Source organism: Myotis lucifugus, unplaced genomic scaffold (assembly GCF_000147115.1).
Source record: "Myotis lucifugus unplaced genomic scaffold, Myoluc2.0 scaffold_210, whole genome shotgun sequence".
NCBI classification, from domain to species: domain Eukaryota; kingdom Metazoa; phylum Chordata; class Mammalia; order Chiroptera; family Vespertilionidae; genus Myotis; species Myotis lucifugus.
In genome coordinates this window covers 1,762,142-1,787,334 of record NW_005871258.1, presented here as the reverse complement: position 1 = coordinate 1,787,334, position 25,193 = coordinate 1,762,142, and the positions used below count along the sequence as shown (strand labels likewise).

The following is a 25,193-nucleotide window of genomic DNA, read 5'->3' as shown; positions in this document are numbered from 1 at the left end:
GAGCAACTTTTCATGTGATTATTCATTCACCATCTGTATTTCTTCCTTGGTGAAATGTCGGGTACCTTCTTTGGCCCACTTTTGGGTTGTTTTCTTACTGTTGAGTTTTAAGAATTCTTTGCTTTGGGTGTCAGTCCTTTATCAGACGTGTCCTTGGCAAACATGTTCTGTGAGCCTTCTCATTCTCCTGACATTGTCTTGTCACTTCAGCAGCCCCGAGCTCCATCCTATGACACGACCTGCCAATACGACTGTGGCTTTCTCCTTGAGTTCTTGTTGTCCTATATCAGCGGTTCTCAACCTGTGGGTCGCGACCCCTTTGGCAGTCGAACGACCCTTTCACAGGGGTCGCCTAAGACCATCCTGCATATCAGATATTTACATTACGATTCATAACAGTAGCAACATTACAGTTATGAAGTAGCAACAAAAATAATTTTATGGTTGGGTCACAACATGAGGAACTGTGTTTAAAGGGCCAGAAGGTTGAGAACCACTGTCCTATATGGACTGGGGAGTACTCTTAGGGGAGAAGCTGTATAAACGTAGATCTCACCCGTCCAATGTTCTTGTTTCAAGGATCAAATTACCAACATTTTCTGCTTTCTAACAGTTTAAAAAATATTTTGTCCAGGATTTTTTAATAGTTAATTCTCTGCAGGAGTATTAATCCAATATAAGGTCTCCCATCATTAACATTATTGGTACGTGACAGAGATTCTAACTTTTGGTGTTTTGTGTGTGTTAAGAATATACTACACATTTCATCTTTCTGAATACTCATAGTATCATTGGATAATATCTCCTTAAGGGTTCTTTGGGTGTTACGCAGCTACTCTGTCCTATCAGGCAATGACTGCCTAAAACTTAACATGATGAATTTTCTGCTGATTTCATCTCCAGTGAGGAAAGATTCCTTTTTAGGATATTAGCTCGCTGTCTGGAGGCTCCAACTTTATATTTCAATTTAAATCCATATGATGGTTTTAAGTGACTCCCAGGGTCATGGAGTTGCACAAACAGAGGGATATACAGCCATTACTAAAGCCATGTCTCTCTCACCAGATCACGGGTGTGAAAATGATGTCTTTCCTAGTGCCCCGTGTGTGTGTTATCTGCAGTTTTCTTTGCTCTGCTTCATCCCTCAGCTCCCATGAGCTCATCATTTCTGGTCTGTTTTACTGAGATTCTCTCCCCTTATTCTATCTCCTGGCATCTGCACACCTGCAGCTGCCAACCTGACGTCGGAATCATTCTGATTACTGTGACCCTTAATGTTATGAGTTGAATTCCTCCCCTCCCCCAATTCATATGTGGAAGTCCTAACCTCTCAGAATGAGACTACTGGGAGACAGGGGCTTTACAGGGGGTAATCGGATTAAACAAGGCCTGTAGGGTGGGCCCTAATCCAAGATACCAGGCATTGTTATAAAAAGGGGAAATGGACACAAGAGGGAAGGTAAGAAGAAGAGACACAGGGAGGAGAGTCCACCTGCAGAACAAGTCAGCAGGCCTGGACACATCCTTCCCTCCCAGAGGAAACCAATCTTGGACGTCCAGCCTCCGGAACCAAGGGATTATACATTTGTGTTGCTTACGGCACCCAGTCTGTTGTACTTTGTGCCTTAGCAGCCCCAGCAAACTAACACACTAACCACATAACAAATAGTTGGACCCCAGTTTTTCTACTTGATTCTGACTCATGGCTTTACTTTGTCTCCTAAGATCCACTGACTCCTTAGTAGGGTTAATGGGCAAAAAAGCAAAATATCCAAAAATTTATAACCTTTTTTTTACTTAAGTTGAATGGCTTTTCTGATCCTTCTAGACCAGTGGTTCTCAACCTTGGCTGCACATTAGAATCACCTGGGAATCTTTTTAAAATCCTGATTTCTGGGCCTCATCCTCCGGAAATTCTGTTTCTTTGTTATGGAGTGGGGCCACAACATTAGTAACAAAGAAACAGAATTTCCGGAGGATGAGGCCCAGAAATCAGGATTTTAAAAAGATTCCCAGGTGATTCTAATGTGCAGCCAAGGTTGAGAACCACTGTTCTAGCCCAAGCATGTCAAACTTAAAGGCTAACATGGGCCAAATAAGCAAGGTTTAAGTTTATGTGGGCTGTAAAAAGACAAAAGCTTCAATTTTCATAGAAATGTAGGTTTATTTCAATAGAGACATGCTGAATACAAAGGGCTGAAATAAATGAGTAATCGTTAACATAAAATAATAGAACATTTTAATAAAAATTAATGTTTTTTTCTTGAACATTAACTTACCAGATACTGAATAACTTCACAAATTAATAATCGTAACACAAATAAACCTATTTTTTTGTTCTCTCAAAGTGAAATATTTCCTGTTGCGCACACCAAACAAGTTAGTCCAAGACTAATGACATGGCCATCAGCTGCTAAAATAATCTCTGCTAGGATTAGTGGAGAGAAATGGTGCGCCTTTGCATAAGGCACATAAAGGAAATGAATGCTATACGATTATAGTTATCAGTCATTAGCGAATGTTGTAATTCGTTATTAATAATTACATGTAACAGGATATTATAAACATTAAGTTACGGAATTTTATAACATGTTTCTTACATACCGTTATATTGGCTGGGGCCACAAAAGTACTCGTTGTGGGCCACATGCGGCCCACGGGCTGCGAGTTTGACATGCTTGTTCTAGACTAAGTAAGGATATTGTCCCTGCCTACCTAAATAAAGCCCAGACAAGGTACCGACAGGGAATGTAACATGCCGAGTCCTGGCTCTTCAATCATACACGCTGCCCCTCTGGCCTAATTCCGGGTGGCGAGCTCCTCCAGGGGCCCACGTTCAGAATCCTCCACTGTTACCAGAGATCCTTGCAACCTCAGCTTAGTTCTGCTATTCCTAGTTCAAGAGGCGGGTGAGGCCGATGGCTAAGCAACTGCTCTGCGTGAGGAGAGAGGAGTGTGGGGTGATGCTCCCAGCGTTCCCCGTTCTCAGATCACCAGCGATAACAGAATTTAACAGCACAACTCAGACAACACATTTCCCAAGGAACTGAGGTGTGGAAACCAACTCCCTTAGAGAAGAGAATTTTTTTAGGAATGCATAAGGGAAGAAGAACTTTCACGGTACATCAAACTGCATTAACAAAATTGGTGTCTACTGACTGAGATTTAAAATTTGTACAATTAAATGCAGGATGTTAGCAGTTTTCCAATATATTTTGTTTTTTAAGTGATATTTTTTAAATGAGAAATTTAAAAAGTTATTGTCTCTGCAATAATTACCACTTTTATAAAATTATTTATAAAAATACAACTTACTCCCAAATCGCTTACATTCTAGTTGTATAAATAAATTCGCATCCAGTCTCAAATGTTATTTAAAAGAACCAAATTTTTAAATGATTCTACCCTTTTCAGTTCTCTAGATTCAGTTCTCTAGAATGCCTCCAGATGGCATTAAAACCCTTTTCCCATTATATTTTGCAGCATAAAAATTTTAAAGCTAGTGATAATCAGAAATCATAGCAATGGAACTGTTTAGAACTTTTAGTGTAACATCTTCAGGAACACAACATATAATCACATCCTTTATGAAATATGTAGCCATCCTGTGTGTAAGGGAAGCCAAAGGATTTTTCTAGACTGAGAAACAGATCTTAGACAAACTAAGACACTCAATAATATTATATCACAAACTGTGATTTCTACTGAGTAGCATTTTAAATGCTTAGTAGTAAGAGTGCTGACCCACATAAAGATGAATTCACAAACCATAGAGGAATAAGGAAACCGTGTTCCCCCTCAGAGTTAAAGATTTTCAAAGAGCAAATGTGATTCCTAAAATAATTTGTTAGCTCCTGAATTATTTCATTTAAACTTTGGTGTATAAATTTGGTATCAAATGAATCATTAACACTTTTGGATTCCTTGAGCACCAAGAGGAAAAAAGCAACATGCAAAGTGAGGAAAGTGCTCTTTCTAAGGGCCTTTTCTTCTCTTTTAAAAAATGCTTTTGTTATTTCAAAAACATCAGCAAACTCGTGAGATTCCAGAGATATCTGCATTTTTCACACAGTTCCGAGGGGAGGGTGCAGATGGCTGCGTTTTGAATGACATCGGTCCCTCCCAGGTGTGCGGGACAATGCCTCCCGCACGTGAGCCAAGTTCTACATTATTTACAAGAGTGACGATGAAAGTCTCAAACACATTCTAAAAGAGTGTGCCACCAGTATGTGCCCTCCCATCTCATTACACCTGGACTTTCCGAAGAAGAGCACCTGTGTTTTCGATATTATTCTTTCTGTGTTAAAGCACAAGAAAGACCTCCAAATGCGTGTGCACTCAGAGCATTTAAAAAGACATTATCAGGAGAAGGAGAACTGGCCCTCCTCCCATTATTATTATTACTGCTACGCGGCACTTGCACTGTTTCGCATTACAGGCACATTAAAGAACCGCCATCACGAACAGAAAGAGGAAAGAGACTTACGATGTATTCGAGGTGCCATTGTCTGGACTCTCGGGCTCAGCATCACCTTTCTCTTAAAAAGGAAGCAGAGAAAAAAACACCCAACATGTGAGTATCACAGTCTTAAATATTTAAGAGAGATTAAATACATTTGAATGCTCCTATTTCCTATTAACAATTTTTCAAAATGTGCAGCAGGAGGCTTTTAAAACACCTTTTTATGTCTGAGAACCGGATTTGCAAAGTAATTTCTTCTCTGTGATACCACTGCCCAGCACGGATCTGTGAGCAGGTACTAAGGAGCTGTTTGTAAACAACCAGAGACTCAGACGGGAAACCTCGCCAGGAGATGAATATCTGACAGCTGGAACCTGTTTCCTTCCACTCCACTTTACAGAACATTTAAGGAAATAAACCCCATTCGCATTCCACATGCAAGGCGTGCTGAACTGCGATCCCTTTTGCTAACATAAGCCGAACCAGGTCTGGCTGCAACAGAGCTCAGAGGAGAGCATTTTACTGAGGTTGTATCCTAGGTTACGAGGTCCCCAAGAAATACCCCTACCAAGAGCTCTGGCTTAGGTGTTGCCCCCTCCCTCCCCAGTTAATGCAGAATAAGATGTAAACCAGAAATCCTTCCTATCTGACAGGTTAGGTAGAGAAATGTTTCACGGTGGTCATCAAGGATTTAATTAAGGGGGCCTGGAACCAGTTCACTTTTCTTAGTTTTAAAGGGCAAATTCCTCTTGCAAAGACACTGTAATTCTTAGATCCTCGGACAGTGGGGGTTTGAATTATGCGTCCTCGTGCTGTAAGGTGCTCCCTTTAGGGAGATGAAGGAGCAAGGGTCGTGACTGCCAGTGTGGGTCGCTGTGTGACGATGGCTGTGCCGTGCTAACAGTTTAATAAACCCCAGGCCAGGCTGTGGGCTGTGGGACATGGGCCTGATGGTGGCAGCTGCTTTGCTTTGCCATCTGAGTCTGGCCTGGAGGTCTCACAGCACTGGCCTAGAGGTCGCGGGGCCCAGGCCTACGCATGTGCAGGCCCCTTTTGTCAGCACGGTCTCCCTACACTGCATGATGATCACATTCTGAAGATATTTTCCAAACTGAACCCCAAAGCAAACTTGATCATTTCTTCTTTTTTCTTTTAGGAAATTAAAGTTGTGAGAGAAAGAAGACCGGTAGATGTGGTTCACACGTCTGCCTTAGATATAACAGAGGTAACTGGGCACGGGAACAGCCACAAAGGACAGCACTTCATCAGAAAGCCAACCATGGGCTTCACCGCCTGGGTGACAAACGCTGATTAACGGGCCCCGTGCATAGGAAACCATGCGGAAGCGCAAGTAGAGGCAGCAAACCAATGAAGTGGCTCTAGAGCTTGTACTGTGCGTCCGTCCTCCAGGCCACGCCTGTGGTGCCTCAGACACGAGAGGCCTCATCACGGGCTTGAGAGCTGGAAAACAACCTCCTCAGTCCTTTCCAGAGTCATTCTTCCACGCAGCGGCGGCTATTCCTGCCAGAACCCTACAGAGTTAGTGACACCCGCGCTATGTGAGAGAAAGCTACGCGGAGGTTCCAGTCACCAGATTGATCCCCTCCCTTTAATTTGGAGGAAGTTGTTGCTTTCCCCAGCCTCGCACTGCCCACAGCAGCCACACCGAATACATCACAACGGAGTGTGAAATACCCAGGCAGCAGCCGGAAACAGTCAACATTTCCAAACAACTTATGTCAAGAAAACGGGAAACCGGGACCGTCAATGAAGACACTGTTTGGATGTTTGAGTAAATGTTTTTCCCTGGCCAACAATTCTGCCAAAGAACCCGCAGGTGGAGAGGACACAGGCCTCTGCACATGGGGCCGGGGCTGGGAGTCGGGCTGGACCAGCGCAGGGACATAGCTGCCCCGAGCAGCACTTCTGCTGTGGCAACAGGGACAAGAGAGGAGGTTCTGGCCAGCAGCTAGGACACCCCGGGCCAAAGGAGACATTTAGGAACGGCCTGGGAGGGAGTGCGCGCAGCACCTTCTGGGGAAGAGTAGGTACAGGAGGGAGAAAGGGACCAAATTATTTTTGTCTTTCAAAAAGAATGAAATAAGATTCTCCCAACATCTTGCAATTGTAGTTGATGCAATATCTGAAGTTCCCTTGAAATGTTTAAGTGCCTACGTCATTAAGAGCCATCGTTTCTTTCTCATGACCCAAGGGAAAATTATGCATGAAAGCTAGATGTTTCCGTGCAGCTACCAAAGAGGACTGGGGTCATCCTGGCTATGTCAACTGTTCATGATGGATACCTCGCGGGTTCCTCTGGGAGGGAACCGGCATGGATCATTAAGGAAATGGACAGGAGAGGTTGGCCCGGGTGCAGGGCAGTCATTCTGCACATGGAAATACAATTACAGAGAGGAAGAGGGGGAAAATGAGCCACAGCAAGGACTCACACACACAGACACATGTACACACAAGTAAATCATGTAGGTACATATGTGTAGTATATGTGTACTTTCAACCTGACGCTTCGCAGGGTCTCCCTGTGCCTCGCACAGTCCTTGACACACTGCACGCTCAGCGTCTGTCTTTTGTCTGATGCCTGCCATGAGCACAGAACCCCACACTACAGGGGAGAGATGAATGTGCAGTTCCAATACTAAACAATCTGATGACTCCAATAAGTCACAAAAGAAAAAATACCGAATTTGTGCCCTTCAGACACTTAAGCGAGTGCACGGCTGGAGGCTCACACTCTCCATCACCCTGCCCGGAGAGGGACTCAGGATGACTGAACAGGGACAAATATAGGTTGTGCTAGGCTGGATTCTGCTGCACAGGTAAGGTTTGCTAAACTACAACTCTTCTTTATAATAAAAGTAATCCACGTGCATGGTAAAACCATCGACCAGCAGAGAAAAGCTGACACCTTTGCTTGCTTCTGGTTTTATTCTGTGAGCCCTTCAGCCATCACTCTGAGTAACACACGTATTTCTAGATGTGTCAACGTTAGAGGGCACCTAAAGATCTCTGATATGAAGGATGCGAGATAAGGTACTTAATATACTACCACCTCCCCTCTCCTTACAATTTTATTAGTCCTATCATTACTTTTACTGCCTCCAGTGAGTATTTATAACTTTCAATACATTTAATCATCCATTTCTTGATTAATCAACTTCTGACAGTATCTTTCCTCTTAAACTATGCACAATGAGGAAATTCCCCCACCCATTCTCGCCCGCCTTCCCTCCCTCCATCACCTACAACTGCACAGCTATCCCTTCCATCTTCATAGCTGAGATTTAAAATATTTATATTCTGTTCAGTGATTATTAGTGAGGCATCCTCGTTCATCTTAACTTAATTAATAACTTAACTTTTAGACTTTCCTATAGGCCAATTAGAAAAATTATAAACCAATAACAGAAGTTTAAATACTGCAACAATATAAATATTAGTCAGTGAAGAAGGGGGACTGGGCCTGAGTGAAGGCCAGCGCTCCCTGCACTGAGGCCCCAGGGAGTCTCATTCTTAATTCCATCATGCCACAGCTTAACTGGTCTCAAGTCTCCCCTTTTCCTTAGAAAATGTTCAACAGAACATGCGTTTAATGTCCATAAAATGCATACATACAATTTTTAAAAATTAAAATGAGTTAACTGTGAAGAAGACACTGCCAAGAAATAACCCCAGAGTCTCTAAGTTCCTGTCCCTCCCAGCGGAATTTCATGCTAATCATTCTCTTCCCTTCTCGATAGTTTTTACCACCCATGCGTTTATTAGTAAATCAAATATTCTTCAGTTTTCCTGATTTTGAAATTTACATGAATGGAATCATACTGTATGCCTTCCTCCGAGACTTCCTTCTGTCACTCATGACCATGATGTTTAGACCCAGCCACCATGGTGCACGGAGCTGTGGTTTGTTCACTGCTGTGCATCCTATAAAAAAACCTACCAGGGTTTTCTCATTCATTCTACTGGTGGACATTTAGGTTTTTCCATATGAATGACACAGTTACACATGTTCACGAACACCCTTCCTCATGCACGTCGGGAGTGTGGGCCACAGGGCTTTCACATGTCCAACCTTACCAGGGAATGCTGAACTGGTTCCAAGTTAACTTAGGGTCAAACATTAAAGAATGTTTTTTCTCATTTAATAATATAAAGTGAAATTTCAGTGTAGCGTTTGCATTTCTCTGAGTACCAATGTGGAAGAGATATTTTGTGCTTACTCTTCTGTGACATTCCTTCTCATTTCTCAAAAAAACAGCCTAAGTGCCCATCAGCAGATGAGTGGATTAAAAAACTGTGGTACATCTACACAATGGAATACTATGCCACTATAAAAAAGAAGGCACTTTTACCATTTGCAACAACATGGATGGAACTGGAGAGCATTGTGCTAAGTGAAATAAGTCAGTTGGAGTAAGATAAATATCACATGGTCTCACTCATATGTGGGATATAATGATCAACATAATTTGATGAACAAGAATAGATCGATCTAGAGACAAATGGTAGGGGAGGGGGGGTTAGAGAGCAACCAAAGGATTTGTATGCATGCATATTAGCATAACCAATGGACACAGACCCTGGGCGGTGGGGGCTTGCCCGGGGTGGGAATGGCTTGGGGGGGTGTCAATTGGGGAAAAAGGAGACATATGTAAAACTTTACACAATAAAAAAAATTATTAAAAAATTTTTTGGTAATTTTTTAGCTCATAGAAGCACTTCATTGTCTTGATACAAGTCTTCTGTCACTGTCTCTCTGTCTCTCTCTCACACACACACTCTAGTAACTTTTCCCAGTGTGAGTCTTTTACTCTTTTTCTGGTATCTGTGCATGATTATAAGTTCTCAATTTTAATTTACTTGAGTATATCAATATTTTCCTATATTTTATACTTCTGTTGTGTTTGTATTTAAGAAATACACCAAAATATGTTCTATATTGTCTTTGGAAAGTGTATAACTAAACTGTTCACATTCAGATCTACAAATACCAGGAGAAGTTTTTTATATGACATAAGTTAATTTCATTTTTCTCGTAGATAACCAATTATTCTGGTACTATCTATTAAGAAGCTCATTCTTTCTCCATTGATCTACATTATCAGCTCTGTCATGAATCTAATTTTTATATATTAGTGGGCCTGTTTCTAGGTCTCATATTATCTTTCATTGCTCAATTTGTCTATTACTGTCTGTATTACTTAGCTAAAAACATTTATATATTTTTAATATGGGCAAGGCAAGGCTCCAACCTTGTTGTTCTTTAGGAGTGTCTGAGCTATTTTTGGGCCTTTGTTCTATCAAAGAAATTTGAGAATCACCTTGTCAATTTCCAGATACACAAAAGTGAAGTTATAATTGCACTGTTTCCTATAGCTGTTGAGAAAGAAGTCAACTGGAAGTTTAATTGTTGCTTCTTTGAAGGTATTAAAGGGCAGTTTAAGAATTGTTCCCTTATCTATGTGGTTTGCAGATGAACTATAACGTGTCTAGTGTGGCCTCTTATTTTTACTGCTTAATATGCATTGGGTTTCTAGAATTCGTGGATTAGTGTATTCCATTCTAAATTTTTTTCAGCCATTATCTTCTTTAATATTTCCTCTGTTCCCTCATCTCTTTCTGAAATCCTACTTAAATATATGCTAGACTTTCTTACTTTATCCCTGTTTCTAAATATACTTTTATTTATTTATTTATTTTTTATTTTTAGAGAGAGAGGAAGGGAGACGGAGAGAGAGAGGAACATCCATCGGTATGCATCCCAACCAGGGATCAAACCCACAAACTGGGCACGTGCCCTTACCAGGAATCGAGCCAGTGACCTTTCAGTGTGGTGCATGGGATAACACTCAACCAACTGAGTCACACCAGCCCGGGAATATCCCATACGTTTCTTAATTTCCATTTCATATTTTCCATTTTCTCTAGGCTGCATTCTAGATAATTACTTAAATTCAATTTCCCAATGTTTTTAGCTGTATCTAATCTGCTGTTCAACCTGAATGAGGAAATTTTCATTTGTTATTATTTTTTTCATTTCTAGAGGTCTGATTAGTACTTCTTCAAATCTTCTTGCTCTTAACCACATTCTCAAACATCTCATTCTGGAAATTGAAGCAAGCACTCTTATTTTATATTCGGGCTGGGTAATCCTGATGTCTGAAGTCCTTACGGGTCTAATTCTCTGCGTCTGCTGTTCTCCTTACTCTTGTTCATGGTCTCTTGCTTCACTGTATATAGTGTTTGTGATATGGAGTAACTCATTTCCCTTGGAATTATGGTTCTATTATTACTTATTCTTCTCCATTTTGTTTTCTTTTTCTGGTATTCCTATTAGCTGGATTTTGACCTTTCCACCCCAATTAATCTTCCATGTATCTTAACTTCCTTTCAAATTTTCCATCTGTCTTTTGCTTTATGTTCAGAAAAAAATGTTTTCAACTTTATATTACAAATTATAGACTCCACTATTACCAATCATTTCTATTAATTTTTGTGAACGATATTTTTAATTCTCAAGTACTCATTTGTTCTGTAACTGCTTCTTTTTCATACCAGTCTGTTCTCTCCTTTTATTTAATAATTTCAAATGTTTCTGAAGGCTGTAACTATACATTTTTTCTTCTGTTTCTTGAATTAAGTGTATTTCCACTGGCATCAGTCCTCTTTGGTACTTATTGGTGACACATTCATGTTTTGAGTGATAGCAGGCTGGTTAACAAAGGTAACTGATGTGGATTTCCTGTAGCGTACATTGATCCATTTCCATAACACACATCTCCCTGGTAGGAAATGCTGCTCTGAGCTCTTTGTAAGTGGGAGGGTATGTTAACTGCAGACTTTATCCAGGCTTGGGAGGAGAGAGACCTCAGGACAAGCTGGGAGCCCTGATCCTCTCATCACGCTCCACACCAAGGGAGAAGTCCTTTACTCCGGGTGTGCAGCATTTTTGTTTATTTCCATCTTGAAAAAAGTTAACTCTTCTTCCCCCACTCACATACGTCTTTTTTTAAAGTCTGGTATTACCTCAGAATCTATACCGCTTCTCTTAGGTATCAACTAGGGCATCTGGTCACCTGTTCTTTTCTTAGCAAACGTTACTGTGTTATTTGGTATTTTGTTGTTTTGTTTTGTTGGTTTGTTTTGGGGGGGAATCCAGATGGAAAGTTCTGTATGAGAACCAGCTAGGATGGGGGTGGAGGGGCTAGAGATGGGAGAACGGCCCAGGTCCCTACCACTCTCTGAGCGCCAGGCCCGTTCCCTGTGAGACTGAGCAGAAATCTGGGGTCTGTCTTGGAGTCCCAAGGACAGTCCCACCACCACTAGAGCTGGTTCCTGTTTGTTTCATTATGACCGTCCTTGCCCAGGATTACTTAATGGGAGGGTCCTGTCTACTCTCTGTTTTCCAGAAACTCACCTGAATTTCTGGTTTGTTGATGCACCCCTTTCTGTCCTCAGCGCTATTACAGATGTATGTCCATGGCGACAAAGTTCTGGTTATTTAAACAGAGATTCTGGAGGGAGGGGGAGCGCTCATGCTCAGTCTGCCCCTTGAACAGGGCACCTCCAGACTTTAATAAAATGCAGACATAGGTCACCTCTATTAATATTTAAGTTTCTCAATGTTTAATAAGCTTTTATTTTCTAAAATTAAATTAACCAATAATTTAGCAAACTGACTAAAGTATCCTTTAAAAATAATTTTCTGTTCAATTAACATACTCTTTTCTCTTAGTATCTATATCATACAACATCTCCAACTTCAAAAAGAAAAAGCAGCCCTGACCTGAAGTGGTGACGGTTAGCTCATCAATCCACACACACACACACATTTCGTGTTTGGTTTCTCTAAAGCTCAGGGTGTTTTTTATTCTCTACATATTTACGAAAGTCACGATTCCCAAAACTGTAAGGATTCCAAACCAAATACAAGAAGCAGCAGAGGCGTGCTGGTGAGAGCAGCTCTCCTAAAGCTTTAATGGGCTATAATCCAGGTGAATGCTCAGATTTGTAAACAGTGACATTATCTGTATATAGGTGTGCTTGGCTTTAGGAGACGATTTATTTTAAAAACACAAAAAATAACCTCCTTACCCCCAGAAAAGGAAAAGCCAATCAGAGATTTCCCTGGGCGATGGAATGCCAGAGGGTTTCATACCACATGTGGCAGGTGCCACCTCACATTCCACAGACGAGGGTCTGCTTTTTCATAAGCCAAACGCAGGTTTAGCTGGTCATTGTCAGGGCATGCTATAACAACATGCCGGATGCACACAAAACCCACAGTACACAGTTATGGACAAGAATTCAACTCCACACTGAACCATCAGAAGCAACCTTTTTGGGGTCAAGGTAAGGGGATGGGAAGTCTGTTGTCTTCGAGGCAGATATCCCTGTATTCAAACCCTCGTCATTTTTTTTCACTAAAAACAAGGTTGGTTATTAACCTCAGAATCTCATTTCATCATGTGCAAAATGGGGACCATCAGGCCTACTTCATCCAGGCACTGTTAGGATTAAGTGAAGTAGCCTGAGTCCAGGTGCGGGCACATGGAAGAGACTCAATACTTTCTTCCTTTGTTCTTTATGTCAAAAACTCCAAGCTGAGAGAAGGTACTTTTATTCACCTATTGTCTCCTCCCTCTGCCCTGAACTGTTTAAATTCAAATGGAAAGACACGCTGAGGAAAGTAACAGCACTTTTTCTGTATACTCTGGTCTTTGGCACATGGTGCTGATGCCTGCTCACGTTATGGACTTATCCATGCATTTCTCCCGATTCCTTTTCTTACTACTGAATTTATGATGTTCTTTAGGGTTCAAATCCCTTGGCATTTCTCCTCTTTGCTGGTATGTGCTCACAGCAAATTCCAGCCGCGGGTGAGATGATTGAGTGATATTGCCTATGCATCATTATGCCACCATCGCCCTACCCTGACCTTTCTCCTGCTGTGCATGGGAAGTCTGGGCCTCCTAACACATCTCTCTGCCTGTCTTTTCTCCCCAGCCCTTCTGCCCTCACAGATGCTCAGTGAGTGAGCCTCAGTTCCAAAGACACATCTGCTTGCTCAGAGTGATTTTCATGTTCAAACACGGCTTTGTAATTGGCAAGGGGTACTCTCAGCTGACTGGCTGGTCATCGGTGGAACAAAGCCCAGTCTTTGTGGACGTTGTTCATGACACGAATGAGATGGCGTGTGCATTTTTAATGCTCAAGAAAACATTAACAACAATTAGTAGTGCCAGAGAAGAGAATGAAAACACCACTTCATGGGATGATAACATCCTCTCTTTGACAACGAAGCCGTGACATTGGATTCAATAAGGAATTCCTTCCTAGACACTTCAGTCTGTCTGTCTCTGAGAGAGGGCATGGTTTCCGCATGGATTCTAAGGCCGTTAATCTTGAGGTCTTCTGATTGGTTCTCTTTGCCCATTCTTTTTCTGTCAATTTAGATAACTAATTAATGTTTTTAAAAAATGTTTCCCCTCCACATAGACCGGAAACCAGCTATAACAGAGAATAATGTTCCTTCAACCTCGATTGTTTTGATAACCACCATTTATGTTTGGCCTCCTCCCCTTGAAAAAAGACAGGGGCACTCAAGCTCACATGAACCTCATGCATTTGGAACATACTTGAACAAATGGCCGTCTTTTTCCCCGTTTGATTTTGTTTATAGTGAAATTCATTCACAACTACTGTTTATTGCATACATCTCCCCTACTCACCCCCTCAACAGCCCCTCCTCCACCACCACCACCACATACACACTCATAAAGCTGTAGAGAGAAGCCTTTCTTACTTGGATTATTGTGTCCAGAGGAAACCAGCTGAGAGTCCTAAAAGAACAAGAAATATCAATTAACTTTCTCATTTTGACTTTTAAAATCTAAGTTGAATGTGAGATATATTCCTGGTCAATTTCTACCAGCTACTGTAATGAAAAACATTTGCATAAATGTGCTCGTTAAAAAGTTCTGGTACAATAGTTCACAATCACTTCTCTTTTGTATTGTAGACTTTTTGTTTTGTTTATTGAGTGAAGTTCACATAACACAAAATTAGCCCTTTAAAGTGAACAATTCAGTGGCATTTATTACATTCACAATGTTGTACAGCCACCAACTCTCTTTAGTTGCAAAATATTTCCATCGTTTCAAAATAAAACTCCACAGCATTAAGCAGTGTCCCCCCCAATAGCCCCCCTCCTCAGCCCCTGGCAACCCCCAATCGCCCCTCTCCTCAGCCCCTGGCAACCCCCAGTCAGCATCCCGGCTCCATGACTTTATCTGTTCTGGATATTTCGTAGCCCTGGAATCATGTATCATGTGACCTTTTGTGCCTGGCTTCTTTCACGTTGCCTGTTGTGGAGATTCATCCACATGGTAGCTTGTATCAGTAATTCATTCCTTTCTGTGGCTGAATCATGTGCCATTGTGTATATACACAACAGTTTTTATTAACAGGCCCATTCATCTGTTAATGCACATTTGGGCTGTTTCCACCTTCTGGCTATTGTGAGTAGTGCTGCCATAAACACACATGCATGTGTACTTGTTTGGGTCCCTGCTTTCAATCCTTTTGGGGATACACCTAAGAGGAGAGCTGCAGGTTCATGTGGCGATTCTATGTTAAGCGGCACTGCCAAACTCTTTCCACAGTGGCTGAGTCATTTTGCATTCCTACTAGCAATGTCTGAAGGTTCCAATTTCTCCACATCCTCATCAACACTTGTTATTTTCTGTTTTTAATTTTTATAAAACTTATGATAGCCATCCTAGGGGATGTGCAATGGTTTCTCATGTGGTTCGGATTTGTATTTCCCTAATGACTAATGATGTTGAGTTTCTTTTCTCTTTTCAACTATGACTCGTTTTTAAAAACAACAACAACAAAGCAGCTTTATTGAGGCATAAACAATATAACACAAGCTGCACATATTTAAAGTACACAATTTAATGATAAATAGCATTAAAGGGCTGCTACTATTATCATCTTCTTGACTCAAGGACTGTTCCATTTTATTAAGCAGCACTTAGTATTTAAACAAAGAAGAGTAATACCTACTCATTAAAGAAAATTTAGAGGAAAGTATACAAAGGTTGTCTATAATCCCGAATCGGGTCATTTCGGAGGTTAAGCTGCTGCTTTTGGTTCGCCAGTGCCCTTCAAGTGTGTCACCTGGCAGTCACATGCACAAAGGTGACACCCACTTCTGGCTTCTAAGAAGAATACTTCCCGATGGGAATTTCTCCTTCTCCATCTTTAAATCCTGAATTCCCAAAACCTGAACGCTTGTCTGGTACGTGGGAATCCCACAGCTTCTTTATATGAGCTCTATTTAGCTGAGAAGTCAAGTTGGTACAAATCCTTTTGCTGAGGACAGAAATCACCAAGCTCCCCAGTGTCTGAGGAAGTCATTCCACGGAGCGCCATAGCAACCACTATGTCCCACCAAGTGTGAGGTGCCATCAGAAGTGCAGGAGGCCGCGCCATCTCAGGGACCGTCAGCAAAGAAAACGGCTGCCAATTAACTGTAAGATGCCACCAGCTGTAAAACACACCCTGATTGGTAGGGAACTTACAATGTGAAAAACCACGCACCGTACATCAATAAGTCCAGTCATCCTTAAGCCATGTTGCTGATGGAGGACAATACTCCTACTGTGCGAGCGAGCATTACTTCAAAACTGTGTTTTGGAAACACCTGACCACTGGGCCACTCAGACCTCTCCTTGTCTGTCTACGAGCCCATTGTTAGAACTACAAAAGGCAAGAAATGCAAAACTATCTTCTCTTATTCTCTGATGCCCTCCCCCCATACACAGTGAGCTAATTCCTAGAGGAAAAAGAACCATCTGACTTGGTTTCATCGCCTTCCACCCCCACTAATCACTTTCTTCTGAATCCTATTCTATAAAGCCTCAAATAGTTAAAATAATGTAATTTACAATGAATTTCAATGTTTGATTTGAGGTAATGCTAACCATGGAGTTTTTAGTCCATTTTGTGGCAGTTTTTGAGGCATCCTAGCAACCCCTTGGAGGGAGGGAACCTGCCACTTTCCTCACCCCGGCTTCCGTTCTCCTTCTGGGCACCCAGAGGAGGCCAGCGCACGGGCATTTCTGTCAGGACGCTGGCGTTCCGCCGCACAATGCTTCACAAATCTGCCAGCCAGGACAGTTTCAGGCCAGGGCTGATCCCTGGACTCAGCACCCATTGCTCTGTGACATGTCTGTGAAATGCCATTAGGTGTGCCCGTATGCCTTCTGAGGATGGGGAAATTGTATAATTTTCAGTTCTTTATTTGCATTTCATAACTTTTGAGACTGCTACAGAAATGAAGGGAAAAGGGCAAAGCAAATTCTCCCCCCTCCCCAACCTTTGTTGAAATAGCCGATAATGGCAGCCAATTTAAAGAAGTCACGTATTCTTTTCTTTACCCAATTCAATTACTCCTGAGATTTGAAGAATGAGGCAGACATGCCTGGTAGCATTTGTCCAGGAAACAGTGACTCCAGACGAAGCGTTCAGAGAATAGAAGAAATACCCACATTTGGTCACAACTGACCTTACTATACGTTATGTCCTTCCACACCCGCACAAATCGGGGAAATTCTCGGAAGTATTTAGCTAATTAATTCAGTGGCGCTGCCAACTCAGATGCACAGTTAAATCAACTTTCCTGGTGAGGTCAAGTCGCCCCTTTAATCTTAACAAGATTAGGCTTAATTCAATTATTTGTTACTCATTTAGGAGATTTTGCCCCTCAAATTCTATGAACAATTCTAGCTCCTTCATGCTGGCAATACAGTGATAATCTCAAATGTTAATAATCTATCTAATTAAGGAAATGCAAGCCTCCAGCTGACAGAACACTAATTAGTTGAGATTCAGGTTGGAAGAGGTACAGTATATGTCAAAATTAGTGACAGTCTTGCAGTAGGCAGAACAAGGGCCCCCCAAAGATGTCTGTATCCTCATTCCCCGACCCTGTGAACATGTTACTTCTCATGGCAAAAGGGGCTTTGCAGCCAGGATTAATGATGAGTGTGGGGTGGGAGATTATTCTGGGTTACCCAAGTAGGCCCAATCTGATATTCCCGTGTCCTGGCAGCCCCACTGTTGTTACCGCTCTGTCATCTGCTGTTCCGTGCCCATTGGCTCTGCCCTGGCCCCGCTGGCCCTGCGGTGCCTCCCAGACCCAGGTATGCTCCTGCCTTTCCCCTTCTCTTCCATTTCCGTGGACCTCTCTGCCCCTCGTCTGTACGACCTGCTCCCTCACCTGCTTCAGGGAGTTGCTCAAATGCCGCCTCCTCAGAAAGGTCTTTCTTAAGCTCTCTATTGAAAAGTCATCCACTTCTAGTCACCATCAGCATTCACCTCCCCCTTGCTATGCATTCTATTGTCCCCTACTAGAAAAACATAAGCTCACCAAAAATCTACCAGAGCCGGAAGGAATTCAGTAAGTAGATATGTAAAATCCAGTAAATTTCCTTCACACCACTGAGGACTAATTAAAACATGAAAACTTTAAAAAAAGTTCATTTAAATACAAAATACCGTTAAATATCTGAGAATAAACCACAGAACCAATGTGAAAGACCTACAAGAACAAAATGTTTACCAAAGAACATGCAAGAAGATATGAAAAGAAGTGAAGAGATATTCCAAATTCTTGGACAGGAAGATAATATTGTCAAATGGATATACTTTCTTAAATTAAGTTAGAAACCAAACAAAATTCCAAGAGGATTTTTTTAAGGAACAACAGGTCATCAAGATGATTCTTAAATTGATCTGGAAGAGAAAAATGTACAATAGGCAGGACTTTTGGATAACAAAAAAAGGATACTGGCCTGACCACATGTATGTATAAATAGGCCAAAAATCATTAATAATTTAAACTAGGAGTCAGCCAAATATAGCCCACAGGCCAAGTATAGCCCAGCCTTTGATTTGTTTTATCTTAAACAATTGAATGCTTTTTAGCGTATTCAGAGTTTATGACCATAATACATTTTAGAATATTATCATCAATTAAAAAAATATCCTTTACCCTTTAGCCAACATTCAACCCTACCTCCCCACCTCTGAGCTTCAAGAAACCACTAACCTAATTCTCTGTCTTGCTATATTTGCCTGCTCTGGACATTTCAAATATATGAAATCATATAACATAGTATGTGGTTGTTTGTGACTTTCACTTAGCATAACATGTTTAAGGTTCGTCCACATTGTATTAGGCATCGCCATTTCATTCCTTTTTATGCCCGAAAAGCATTCCATATGTTACTTGTGTGTATCTATTTATCAACAACATTTGTGTTGTTTCCACTTATTGGCTACTATGATTAATGCTGCTATAATGTGCATGTCTAAGTTTTGTATGGATATGTGTTTTCATTCTTTGGGTGTATATCTAGGAGTGGAATTGCTGGTTCACAGGATAATGCAGTGCTGGAGTAACTGCCTAAATGTTTTCCAAAGAGGCTGTAACATTTATGATCCCACCAGCAACGGAGAGCAGGTTTCCAATTTTTCTACACCCTTGCTCACACTGGTTACTGTCTGCTTTGCTTTTAGCTATTTAAATAGGTATAATTCATTTTCTCACTGTGATTTTGATTAATAATAGTGATAGTATCTTTTCATATACTTATTAGCCATTTGTAGATCTTCTCTGGAGAAATGTCTATGTAAATCCTTTGCCCATTCTTAAAATGAGCTACCCTTTTATTGTTGAATTATGAGTTCTTTATACTAGTATATTACTAGAGGCCCAATGCATGAAATTTGTGCAAGAGTAGGCCTTCCTTCCCCCAGCTGCTGGCACCAGCTTCCTTCTGGCACTCGGGACCCGGGCTTCCCTCTGGCCGTTGGCAGGCAACCAGGACTCAGGCTTCCCTCCCAGCCCCATCTTCGTCTGGAAGGTCTTCTGGAAAGATGTCCGGTCTAATTAGCATATTACGCTTTTATTATTATAGATGCTATCACCTGTTTCTATAAATAAAATTTTATTTGAACATAGCTACAGTCATTCATTTATATATTGTCTGCAAAGCCTAAACTATTTATGTCCTGAGCCTTAACAGAAAAAGCTTGTCAGCATTTGATTTAAACAATGAGTGATTGGGAAAGAAGTAAATACACTGAAAAAACAGAATAGATACTCCTGAAACAAATCTATGTATTTATGAGAAATTAAATTGCTGATAAACACGGTATTTCAAAATAGTGTGTGTGTGGGGGGGAAATATGAGCTAATTTTATTAATAGTGTTATAATAATTTACTAGCCATTTAAAGAATACAACTAGAATGCTATGTTAAACCAGTCACAACGTTTTTTTAAACCTAAAACCAAAACTATAAAAGACTTAGAATAAAATAGAGAACATTGTTAGAATATTGGTGCAGGGAAGATTTTTTTAAAATCTCTGACAAAAATTAAACACTTTGCTTGTATAAAAGGTACATAAATCAAGTTACAAGAAACTAGTTATATCATATATAATAGACACATGAATAAGCAATAAGGAGGTCCTAACAAATCATTTTTAAAATGCGGTATGAATGGGCAATGACTATGAATGGGTAAGTTGCAAAGGAAAAATAGCCCATTGTTAAACTCAGGAGAAATTGGAGAAATGCAAATGAAAACAATGAGACAGCAAATTTTCACCCAGAAACAAGGATAAAAAGTCGGATAATATTAAACGCTGGCAAAGATGCACAACAAAGTGCTCTGGAAATGCAGTCGAGAGGAATTACGGCTTCGGATGCCTCCAGCACCACGTTCCTGCTCCGGCATCAGTACTGGGACATTCAAAGAGGCACCTGCCACACACTGTTTGTTCAAACAGCGTTTGTGATAATAACCAACCATAAACAGCCTGAATGTCCATCAAAAGGAGTTTGAGTCAATAAATTACGGCAAATTCATCTAGGAAATATTTTGCTGCTGTTAAGAAGAATTAAGAAAATATAGATTCACTTGGAAAGCTCTCCAAATACATTTTGTTAAGAAAAGGAAAAAACTCTTAGAATGGAATTTATCATTGTGATGATTATAATAAATACTTATTTCAATAATTCACTAGAGAAAGTTGATATGACTACTTAGCAAGGATATTTATGTATTGTGGGTATCTGGAAAAATTTCAACCCTTAGAAAAAATGCTTTTAGCACAATACCATTTATGATTTTTAAAAACTGCATATGCACATATATGTATATGGAATGCACAGAGAGGATGACTGGAATGTTACACATCAAACTCTTGTTGAATGTAGTCCCTGGGTAGGGAAATAAAATCTGGATGAGGGTACTGGAAACTTTCATATTTCGCTCCTTCTATTTGCATAATTTCACCTTTGTAATGAGTATGAAGTTATATGTTGTATTCAAACAAAACATATTAGACTCATGTATAACTTAAATATATTTTGTGGTTATTCTTTTTGTGTACTTTTGTTTCTTTAGAAAATATGGAAATCTTTTCTTTTAAATTCCTAGATAATATTTTATGCTTTATAAAAGATATCTAAGAGGAATTAAATACTACCTGCCCTCAATTCTAAGACATTGATTTTAAGATTCATTATTAATTTAGGAAAAAATAAGCAATCACACTGAATGTATAACATTATTGTAAGAAGCAACTTCACAAATGTTCTCCATAAAATGACACATAATATGCATCACATTTTGCATTAAGTATGGAAGTGTAGGTGTAAAACTGCAATCTTCATTTTCCCCTTTGATGAATAAATATGTGTTTGAAAAATGTTGAAAATCAGATCCATATGCCTCTGGCAGGAATATTTTCAAAGGAAAAGACAATAAAGGGAAGTCCCACTGTCCCTGGGAAATTCTGCGTGGAGACAGCAGGCTGCTCCTGAGTGACACACGACCTCACCTTATTTGGGAATGAAAATTTGCTGGGTTCCACCTTGCCAGGTGGCTGAATAGCAGAAAGTGGTGGAAGCCAGGTCATCTCCTAAAGGGAAGAAAACCAAACAACATTAATACAGAGCGCATTTCAAGTCGGCAGCATCTGAAGCAGCCATACAGCCTGCCTCGCTAAAGCACGGAGGGGTAAGAAATGAACAAGAGATGAAAGGGAATGAGAAGGATTTAAAAGAACAACACAGTGAAACCCACTTCTATGATTTCTCCCCATAATTTTACCAAGTTCTTGGTTCCGTGGCTAGCCTCATGTCCCCTTTATACTTTAAGTAGAGCTACAAGGTTGTCCTATTTTCACTTCAATGAAGCTCCCGAGTAAAGGAACAACACGGTGGTAAAAGTTCTACGGAAAATGCCACACACGGGGCTGTTTCTCTGGGACCTGATCCCACACAATTCTCAGGGTGTTTCTGCAGGACTGCATACCGCACTTTCAACTTTAGGAATCAGCATTGCAGGAATTGTTTATTTTATTAAAACTCACATCAGTATGAGTTTCCAGTAAGCACCCCCCCATCATTTTCCTCTTCATAAAAATGTCATTCATGGAGAAGTGAAGACACAATCACACACATGAAACCAAGAGAGAGCGTGTGGTGATGTTTATAACAGTATTAAGAAGACAGCTTTGGTTCACCATGCAGTGGTCTGCCACATGCTTCCTGACATGCACTTTCACGAAGCTGAGAGGGGCAGGGTCCCCTGGTCACCTCCAGCATTCCTCGCCAGCCCATCTCCTGGAAGATATCTGCGTTCACTAAGTGACTGTAGATTAAACTGAATCAATTTCTGATGACTAGGAAACTGACTTAGAGTTGACAGAGACTCTGAACCCGACTGCTTGATTTACATCCACTTCCAAACCCAAGCAAACATAGGAGCAGGTGGTCCAGTTTAAGAGATGTGAGCAATTCTCTTTAGGCGAAGACGTGTTCTCAGTTCCCTTGGTTGGGGGTGGTTCTGTCAGGTGTTTGGAGTGAGAGTTTCTTGAGGACGGTCTTGTGCCTTCTTTCCCTGGGTAAGTCTCCTCCCTCAGCGCGTCAGGTGGTGGAGACCCACCCAGGGAGCAGGAGAGGGAGTGCATTCACACCTCCTTGGGAGGATCACTGACCCTCCGTCATCTCCCGCCCACGCGACACATGTACCATAGGTGGGTTAGGCTCCTATGAGGTGTCCCTTCTCCATTTGCTGGTACCAAGGTTTCGTCAACCGAAAGCACGGGAAGACGCAATGACCCTTTCTTGCCTCTCACCTCTCACACCCTACTCTGTGTCTCTATCCCTGTTGTCTCTTGTGAAGACTGTGTCCAGGAACAGAGTGGGTCCTCAGTCCATTTTTCAATGAATAGAAAATTACACAGAATCTCTGCAATGTATCTGCCTTTCTTTCTGGTTACCCGAACTACCATCCTAATCGCACCTTTGTTATTTTTAACCTGAATGACTTTAGGAGCTTCCAGATTGGTTCTCTTTCTCCACTCATGATGAAGCCATCCTCCACACTTCTGCCAATTTTCCATCTATTTTTCCTGAAGTGCAGATGGCAACGGAAAGCACCACTTCCACAAGACATTCACCTACCACCACATGTACAACGATGACGACTACGAGGGCCTCGCCGCCGCCTGCGGTGCTTACAGTCTCAGAACACCTCCACACGAGCCTCCCGTTCACACCCAACCTTTAGTAATCATTATTACACCCACACTGGAGGTGAGGAAGGGAAGGCGCAAAAAGATTAAGTGATTTGCCCAAGTTCACTCAGTTCACGAACGCCACCGCTGAAGTGTTCACGCACGTCTCCTTCCTCCCAGTCCAGTGTTTGCTTCTCACTCTCCCGCATCTGCCCCAAGGACAATGGTATTCAAGACCTTCTGCGATAAGGTCGCAGGTGTCAGCCTGGTGCCTTTTATTAATCTACACGCACGACAGATAAGAAAACGACAGTCTCTGCTATGACTTACACTTCCCCCTGTGTGTGTGACTGCCCTACCCCATATGCCTTTTGGATTTCTATCCATCCTTTAGGGCTCCTCTGAAACATCATTTATGTCATGGGCCTCAGGTGATTCCCCTTCTAACCCAATGTGATATGACAGTGCCCTTCTCATGCTCCTCCAAAGCACTACTTCTCCCTCTGGTTGTAACTCTTAGGTACCTTTCCTGTGTTTAGTTTTATAAGCATACACCTCTATCTGCGCGCAACCATTCTGCTTTCTTCTAATACCCTTCCCCCAATGCAGAATAAAACAATTCTCGGGAATCCTAATAACCTCTCTCAAGAGTATTCAGTTTTACTAAACACAACCCCCAAGAAGGAATCCTAATAATTTCTTTCTAATAATTTCTTTCAAGGATATTCATGTTTATTAAACATAACCTTTAAATACTTAGTTATTAAATACTATGTCGTTTCCACCTAATTAGAGCATGAGAAGGGAACCAGCATATCATATATGAAGGAATAATAAAGACAATTGTGTTGCTTGAAACACTTACATCTATTAGAATTCCCAAAAATACACACTTATTTATATGAACTAATTAAATATTTGTTTTTAATGAATATGCAATGACTTTTTAAGACTGATTATCCACTATATTAAAATTCTCCATTAGGGTTGCATGGAAAAAATTAAGGGCAAATAGACTATTTCTATTTCCTCTTCTGTCACTTACTAGCTCACTGAGTTTGAGTAAGTCACATTGTCAGTAACTTGTAGTGATTTCAAAGCATAGACTTTCGAATCAGTCTGATCTCAATTTGTGGTATCTTAGAGCCAGAGAAAATAGAGTTGTTAACTAGCTCATGGTTTAATCATGAGCATTAAATGAGATAATACATATAAAGAGCATAGCATGGTTCTCTTATGTTTAATCATTCAATAAAAGACAGCACTGATTAATATCAAGCTTAGCTTCAGAATTCTTGTCTCAAAAATAAGAAATCAAATTTCTCTCTGGGCTTTAGATGTTGAGAATCTGGGGATAGAAGACTATATGGAAAAGTGTTTTTACCGAAGAATGAGGATATTATGCAAATGTAGTCTATAATTAAGCTAGCAATTGTTAATTCAAACTACATATTGCTAAAACATAAAGTTATTTAAAGAGTTTATTATGATTCTTAAGTATGATATGTATTTTCCATTGGAGAAAATGTCCCTAAGTTTTCTCAAGGGAATGGAATTCTGACGTAATAGTAGTCAGTGAGATAGGATTTGAGGAGAAGGTGTTTAGTTTGTATCATTTTCTGGTAGTGACTTAATCTGTAAGCAAAGGGGAAATTTCATAACTGCTGAAACTCCCCTTAGTTTGCCTCACTACACAGGGTAAGAATGCTATTTCATTGCAAGGCCACCAATCCCATGTGCCGTTCCACACCCCGCCATGCTCTGGACCTCCCAGCCTCAACCATCCCTTCCTTACTGCTTCACTCCTACTTCCTCCACTTAGGTGCCCTTCCGTCACATCCTGGACCACAGGTAAGACAGGACGAGAACTAGGATGTTTAAAGCCAAGTATGCCAAAGTCCTTCTGATCTCACAAACTCCTCTATTACTGCCTGTCTCCCTTCCTTTTTATTTTCTTGTCCCGTAGGAATGAGGCCACCCCCATTCCCGACACGGAGAGGTCCTCGGTTTGGAGCCAATGGATGAGATTCAGAACCAACATATCCGTGTTCACACAGCTCCCGGTCCCAGCCCTCAGCAGATGTCTTGTTAACCCAAGGGACAGAT

At 41.1% G+C, this 25,193-nt stretch overlaps 1 protein-coding gene across 1 annotated transcript in view; it reads right to left on the bottom strand.

Annotated features, from left to right (window-relative positions):
- The window catches only part of AFF3 (AF4/FMR2 family member 3), a 401,836-nt gene that overhangs the window by 151,914 nt on the left and 224,729 nt on the right, over positions 1–25,193 (bottom strand). Inside the window, 3 exon segments of the mRNA XM_023761471.1 lie at positions 4,487–4,538; positions 14,286–14,322; positions 21,405–21,485. Coding sequence (XP_023617239.1) covers positions 4,487–4,538; positions 14,286–14,322; positions 21,405–21,485 — 170 coding nt within the window.